This window comes from Schistocerca nitens, chromosome 6 (assembly GCF_023898315.1).
Source record: "Schistocerca nitens isolate TAMUIC-IGC-003100 chromosome 6, iqSchNite1.1, whole genome shotgun sequence".
In the NCBI taxonomy this organism is placed as follows: domain Eukaryota; kingdom Metazoa; phylum Arthropoda; class Insecta; order Orthoptera; family Acrididae; genus Schistocerca; species Schistocerca nitens.
The window spans coordinates 222,864,625-222,872,832 of NC_064619.1; the positions used below are offsets into that span (position 1 = coordinate 222,864,625).

Below are 8,208 nucleotides of genomic sequence, written 5' to 3' on the forward strand. Positions count from 1 at the left end.
TGCTCTCTTTTAGTCTTTTCCAATAAAACTTTTCAGGATCTGTTTGTAACAGTTCGATGACAGATTTGCATGTGTGATACACTACAGATTCACATAGGATCTCGTGATTCTCTTTTACTGACATTACAACACACCAGACTGTTTTCTTGGGTTTAATAAAATAATCATCATTAGGGGAGTCAATGGTTTTGATAGTTTAAAGGTACCTCTGAAGCTTAGAGGACTTCTATTGTAAGTATGGACTACCAGTATATGGATGATAGTCTTTAAGCATTAAATAAATGACTATGATGTTAAAAACGGAAATTTCTGATGATGGTAAAACATCAGGTAATTTGTTAAAAGCCAAAAGATAGGTAACCATAGCATATGTGGGGTCAGATCGAAAGCATTTTGTTTATTACATCTAGATGTTAAATTTTGATACCCACAAAGTATTTGAAAAGATATTATGGGGGCTGTTAAAATAATTCATCTGAAGTTAGGGCAGCGGTATCAGATAATGAAAGGTTTTCCTTCATACTAAAGAAATTGTCGTCTCAGTGTTACAGGAATTGACAGTTTCGAAATTTACTGGAACTGATGTACACAGTGTGTGCTGTTTCCGTTGGGACTGCTTGTGTGAAATTTCAAACGGCATTGCCATCTCATGGTGAGCTGCATGATTATGATCCTTGAAGTTTCAAAAACTGCTGTGTGGAAAATCAAATTTCTAGCTTGCAGCAGGCATCCTGGCTGTGAATGTAAAAGTATGTGCCTGAGACTCATTGGAAAGTGACAGTGGAGCAGTGAGGCACCATAAAGTTTTTTGAGTCCTCCAGCATTTGTGGGTGAGAATTTGTTAAATTTGACACGAATACCAAGAGGCACGTTTCTGGTTGCTGCTCCATGACAACACCCCCATCCACAAAGTGAAGATTGTGCATGAGTTTTTGGCCAACAGGTGGCTCACATTCCTGGATCACCCACTGTATTCACTGAATTTGCCCCAGCCGACTTCTGGTTGTTCGCCATATTGAAATTGACAATGAAAGCACACAGTTAAGGACATCCAAGAAGAATGTATTGCAGTACTAAATGCAACACCAAAAAAATGACTGCAGTTGCCTTTTCAAAATGATTTCAGGTTGGTTTGATTCGGGGGAGATTATTTTGATTAAATGTAGTGATTTTTTTAACATCATCAATGACTTTTATTTTTCATAGCCACAGTCCCAGTGGAAATGGGACACACTGTTTATAACAACAGAACTATCTGACTCCATTGACATGGTGACCAGTACATGAACAATTTTCAAATCTGTAATGAGATGATGACAAAGTACAACTCATTGTTCCATGAAGGAACAGTTACCTGGAAACAGACGTTTGTGCTAATTGTCTCTGTGTTAATATTGGAGGTGGGTGTGATTCCAAAGCAAACTAGGAGTAGCACACAGTGCATAAAACTGCACACTTCACTTCAGTGGCAGCTGCAAAGGGCAGTTGCAAAGGCATTTTACAGAACTCCTGCATAATATTTCGTTGAGGTTCTGGAGAACATTAACATACTGGTAACTTGTCATTCAGATCATTATTGTCGTCAGTACAATGGAAAAATCAGTGTGCCAATGAGTAATAATTTCATTGAAAGTAGAACTCCTTTAATAGAAATAACTTTTCCATTTCTGTATTGCCTTGCTATACCTATCTGTGTCATGACAAAGATATTGAAAATATCAGACACGGATGTAATGGAACACTTTCACCGTTTATGGTGAATTTCAGAACAAGAGTCAGAAGGGAGTGAAACTGAAAGAAAAATAGGAGCCAGGAGTGATGATTGTATTTCGGGCATTGCTGAATCAAGTGAAAGTAATTGTGATGTGTCTGCTGAAGATAGGTAGATGTCAGTTAACTTCATTTTTCATGGGCCATTCAGAATTCGGAAAACGCAGGCCAACATGGAAGTTTCAGAATCGTATCTTGATATCGTGAATGCAGGTGGAAGCCATAGAAGCAAATGTTTTATGTTACACAACAAAACCAACCCCACTTGTGAAGAGAAACAGCAAAACTCATATAGCTATTAGTTCTTGGCAGCTGTTCATATACGAAAGTACTGAAATATATAAAATTTTGCGATATAGTGTCAAGAGCGAACTTTAGATTCTTTTTAGAGTGTAAATGCTTAGGTATCAAGAAACACGGGTCAGTAAGACAGAAAACAGATTTGCTTCGGTGTTAAAAGTTTGAAATCATTTATTTGAAAATTGTTGCCTACATTCTAATCTGAGAAGGAAAAATTTCAGTTGAAGAACAGGTGTTTCCCACTAAGGCCAGATGCAGATTTACATAATGCACCATGAATACAACAGGTAAATGTGGCATCAAATTTTATGTAGCAATTGCAGGCACCAAATACTACTTTAGCAGATTTCCATATCTGTGAGACGATGTACATCGACCAGAGAATCAAAACCATTCTGAAAATATCAGAAAGCTTAAGGTGGAATGAGTGTGGTGACAGACAGTTTTTCATATTTCTCGAAATATTAAAGACTATTGATGTAAGCCTAATGGGTAAAGTGGAATATTTAGGAAGTGATATACCAGTAAGTGTATGAAAAGCATCACTGAATGAAAGTATTGTTATGAAGCAAGGATAGATTACCTTGTCTGCTTATTAGGGTCAGGGGAATTTTTTTTCCCCCCCTTCAGTGCTCCATATTCACGTGTAGAAATTAGAAATGATTCAAAACATAATTGAGGTGGCTAGAAAATATTCCTTGAAAACTGCAGTGTGTCAAAATTCAAGAACAAGGTGATTTGCAAATTTAGCGCATCTAAGAAACCTGTGTGTGGAAAATGTATGGAAAATTATTTCAAAGCAATCTGTTGTTTGCATTCAGGATTTGTGATCACAAGCAAACACTGTTTTACCTTCTGCTGGATGAATTCAGTCACAAGCAAAAGTGGAAGCTGCAAATGATAATAGTGTAAGACTTCTGCCTCATTGTTATTTTTATAAAGTACATTTTTTTTAAATTATCAGTATGTTAAAATAAAGAAAAGCTTAGCTCTGCTGATGTGGTTAATTTGACCACTGTTGAGATTTTTTTATATAAAAGTCTTGCAGTCCTAGTGTTCTTTTGATAGTACTGGGTATTAGCTTCCTGAAGGAAAGTATTGGCCGACCATAACAGAAAACATTCAGTTATCTTTGGAAAACTTTTTACATGTAGCTTTTTTTTCTTTTCATTGTATGTTTTTGAATTAATTGTTTTCACAATTGAAATTTTGGTTTGCAGTTCATCCTTGTTTCGTTGAAGGATGGTATGTTTGAGAATACAAATTGGTTTAAGAATCATGATAAAAGGTTGTATACAGGGAAGAACCCTGGAGATACTAAAAGGTATCAGATAGATTATATAATGGTAAGACAGAGATTTAGGAACCAGGTTTTAAATTGTAAGACATTTCCAGGGGCAGATGTGGACTCTGACCACAATCTATTGGTTATGACCTGTAGATTAAAACTGAAGAAACTGCAAAAAGGTAGGAATTTAAGGAGATGGGACCTGGATAAACTGAAAGAACCAGAGGTTGTACAGAGTTTCAGGGAGAGCATAAGGGAACAATTGACAGGAATGGGGGAAAGAAATACAGTAGAAGAAGAATGGGTAGCTTTGAGGGATGAAGTAGTGAAGGCAGCAGAGGATCAAGTAGGTAAAAAGACGAGGGCTAGTAGAAATCCTTGGGTAACAGAAGAAATATTGAATTTAATTGATGAAAGGAGAAAATATAAAAATGCAGTAAATGAAGCAGGCAAAAAGGAATAGAAACGTCTCAAAAATGAGATCGACAGGAAGTGCAAAATGGCCAAGCAGGGATGGCTAGAGGACAAATGTAAGGATGTAGAGGCTTATCTCACTAGGGGTAAGATACATACTGCCTACAGGAAAATTAAAGAGACCTTTGGAAATAAGAGAACCACTTGCATGAATATCAAGAGCTCAGATGGAAACCCAGTTCTAAGCAAAGAAGGGAAAGCAGAAAGGTGGAAGGAGTATATAGAGGGTCTATACAAGGGCGATGTACTTGAGGACAATATTATGGAAATGGAAGAGGATGTAGATGAAGATGAAATGGGAGATACGATACTGCGTGAAGAGTTTGACAGAGCACTGAAAGACCTGAATCGAAACAAGGCCCCCGCAGTAGACAACATTCCATTGGAACTACTGACGGCCTTGGGAGAGCCAGTCCTGACAAAACTCTACCATCTGGTGAGCAAGATGTATGAAACAGGCGAAATACCCTCAGACTTCAATAAGAATATAATAATTCCAATCCCAAAGAAAGCAGGTGTTGACAGATGTGAGAATTACCGAACAATCAGTTTAATAAGCCACTGCTGCTAAATACTAACACGAATTCTTTACAGACGAATGGAAAAATTAGTAGAAGCCGACCTCGGAGAAGATCAGTTTGGATTCCGTAGAAATACTTGAACACGTGACGCAATACTGACCTTAAGACTTATCTTAGAAGAAAGATTAAGGAAAGGCAAACCTACGTTTCTAGCATTTGTAGACGTAGAGAAAGCTTTTGACAATGTTGACTGGAATACCCTCTTTCAAATTCTAAAGGTGGCAGGGGTAAAATACAGGGAGCGAAAGGCTATTTACAATTTGTACAGAAACCAGATGGCAGTTATAAGAGTCGAGGGACATGAAAGGGAAGCAGTGGTTGGGAAGGTAGTGAGACAGGGTTGTAGCCTCTCCCCGATGTTATTCAATCTGTATATTGAGCAAGCAGTAAAGGAAACAAAAGAAAAAATTCGGAGTAGGTATTAAAATCCATGGAGAAGAAATAAAAACTTTGAGGTTCGCCGATGACATTGTAATTCTGTCAGAGACAGCAAAGGACTTGGAAGAGCAGTTAAACGGAATGGATGGTGTCTCGAAGGGAGGATATAAGATGAACATCAACAAAAGCAAAACGAGGATAATGGAATGTAGTCGAATTAAGTCAGGTGATGTTGAGGGTATTAGATTAGGAAATGAGACACTTAAAGTAGTAAAGGAATTTTGCTATTTGGGGAGCAAAATAACTGATGATGGTCGAAGTAGAGAGGATATAAAATGTAGACTGGCAATGGCAAGGAAAGCGTTTCTGAAAAAGAGAAATTTGTTAACATAGAGTATAGATTTAAGTGTCAGGAAGTTTTTTCTGGAAGTATTTGTATGGAGTGTAGCCATGTATGGAAGTGAAACATGGACGGTAAATAGTTTGGACAAGAAGAGAATAGAAGCTTTTGAAATGTGGTGCTACAGAAGAATGCTGAAGATTAGATGGGTAGATCACATAACTAATAAGGAGGTACTGAATAGGGTTGGGGAGAAGGGGAGTTTGTGGCACAACTTGACCAGAAGAAGGGATCGGTTGGTAGGACATGTTCTGAGGCATCAAGGGATCACCAATTTAGTACTGGAGGGCAGCGTGGAGGGTAAAAATCGTAGGGGGAGACCAAGAGATGAATACACTAAGCAGATTCAGAAGGATGTAGGTTGCAGTAGGTACTGGGAGATGAAGAAGCTTACACAGGATAGAGTAGCATGGAGAGCTGCATCAAACCAGTCTCAGGACTGAAGACCACCACAACAACAACAACAACAACAACAGAAAACATTCAGTTATCTTTGGAAAACTTTTTACATGTAGCTTTTTTTTCTTTCTATTGTATGTTTTTGAATTAATTGTTTTCACAATTGAAATTTTGGTTTGCAGTTCATCGTTGTTTCTTTGAAGGATGGTATGTTTGAGAATGCAAATGTGCTGTTTAGAACGCAGTTTGTTGACGGCATGTCCACAGTGAGACGTATTGCACAGAATCCAAGCAATGTGGATAGAGCAAGTGAAGAAGGACCATCCAAGAGGAAGAAAAAATAAGCTGTTCAGTTGTGACAAAAATATTCCTTATTTATCCTGACTTTCACCTGTCTTTTGTAAATATGTCATAAATATTTTATACAAAATAGTATTACAAGTTTTATTGGTGGAGTATCTTTTGTAACAAGTGATTATTAACTGTAATAAACTGTGCAATTTCTTTCCTTGTGCTTAAAAGGCCAAAAATTTACATATTGTCTTGGCATGGATGACTGATATACTTAAATGAAGCTTGAAAAGTTGTATGCTTGTATCTAAAAATCTTGTTTATGACATTCAGTTTTATATCTGTAATAGTAATTACTTGTACAAACTAGCATGTACAATCCAATGCAACTGGCTAATTATAGTAATAAATTCTTTGATCTAAAGAAATTCTTCTATAATCTGAATATATTGCTATGATCAGTATGTAGGAATACTGTAATACAGTCAAACCTTGATATAACGAATTTCATGTGACCATGAAAATTAAAGTGTTGTACCAGGGTTAATGTTATAATGAGGTTTTGTTATCATGACTCGGAACAAAGAGCCATGTTTTCGTGGCTGATAAGTACATTACTGTAGTACTTTCCCGATGAAAAATAACGTTAAAAAGCAAATAATGAAACACATTTTGTTCGCTTCATTTATTGATATTGTAACTGTAGAATATCTTACTTCTTTATACAGAAAAATTCACTTAGTTTCCTTTGTTTCTTTTTTCTTAAAGATTCTCTTGTGAATATTGTCTTCTCTCCTCTAACACAAGCAATTGCTGTGCTGAAACATTGGGGATTGAAGATGCTACTTGCTGAGTGGTTTCCAACTGACCTAGTAGCTCCATCGGAGGAGGGGAATTTGCACGTATCACATCACTGTCATTGTCAGAATTTTCAGCAGGCGAATTACTCTTTAACTCCTCGACGATAGATTCATCGGTATAGGCTTCAAACACCAATGCCTCACCATCCACTGACAGGTAGTCAACTACTGAAGCATGTATGGTTTTACCAGTAACTGCTGAATAAATCTACAGACCACTTTGAACATCGTGTGTTACTTCATCCACCACAACATATACAATTTTGGAAATTCTTGCATTTTTCCAGCAGTTTGCAATCACATTCGGCTGTACGCTGTTCCGGGGACGAGCAATTGTGTCACAAGCCCTCTTCACATTGAAACTAGGGATTGCTCACCTTTCTTTGAATGTTTGCGATCACGTGTTGAACTAAACGTGAACATTATTTTGTCTTAAAGTTCTTAATTATCCCCATATCTAGTGACTGAAGAATTGAATTACAGTTCAGGGGGAAGTAGCATAGTTCAGTGTTCTTCAATACTGGCATGTTGTTATGCGCACTACAATTATCCACCAGCAATGCAATTTTCATATTCTTCAGTGACATCTCTTTATCAAGCGAAAGCAGCCACTCACTAAAAAGAGTAGACATAATCCATACTTTTCGATTTACCTTGTTATTGACTGCAATGAAAGAAATCACATTTACACAGCTGTAGCAAAACATTACAGCTGAAGTTATACTGTACTGAATTAACTTATAAATTAAAGGAAGGTAAAAGTAAATGTATGTACCCACTTACCTGGTAAGCTTCTCACATTTTTGAAGCACTGTGGGTTTGCTGATTATCCAATCACCAGTTTTGTCAATTTGTGTGTCCCATATGCGTTGTTGCAGAGCACAACAGTTACGCGTACTTTAGACTGCTTCCCTCCATTACAGTTTTGTCTTCCAAAGGCCATTGTCTTCTCTGGCATCGTTGATGAAACAGTCCCATCTCATCTGTGTCGTACAAGTTTTGAGGACGGTATTTTTCTAATAGTTTACACATGGTGTTTTTCCTCCAAAATTCTGCATCACCTAAAGGTGCTGATTTTTCTTTTCCTGGAATGACTAAAAATCATCCCATGCCTGTCCTTAAATCTTGACAACTATCCATTACTTGCCTTAAAATTAGAATCGCCAAGCAAATTAGCGAAATGTAACACTTTTTGACATATCAACAGACCATTAATTGGCACATTCTGTGCACGCATCTCATTAAACCACTGCACTGTAGCACTGTCCACATCATCAGCAGCAGCCGTCTTTATTCTTTTTCTTGGAGGGTTAAATTTGCAATCTACAAAACTTTCTTCAATTTCTTTTCGTTCTTTAAGGAATAAAGCCAATGTTGATTATGCAAGTCCATACTTCCTTGCCACCTCTACTTGTTTCATTCCGGCATCAATGTCTTTCAAAACCTCCATTTTTGTCTCCAACCTTA

At 37.3% G+C, this 8,208-nt stretch overlaps 1 protein-coding gene across 1 annotated transcript in view; it reads left to right on the forward strand.

Moving 5' to 3' along the window:
* The window catches only part of LOC126262477 (structural maintenance of chromosomes protein 2), a 160,931-nt gene extending 154,837 nt beyond the window's left edge, over window positions 1-6,094 (forward strand). The window contains exon 22 of the mRNA XM_049959141.1: window positions 5,773-6,094. Coding sequence (XP_049815098.1) covers window positions 5,773-5,934 — 162 coding nt within the window. The 3' untranslated portion in view covers window positions 5,935-6,094. The remainder of the gene's footprint in view (window positions 1-5,772) is intronic.
* Window positions 6,095-8,208: the final 2,114 nt, after the last annotated feature.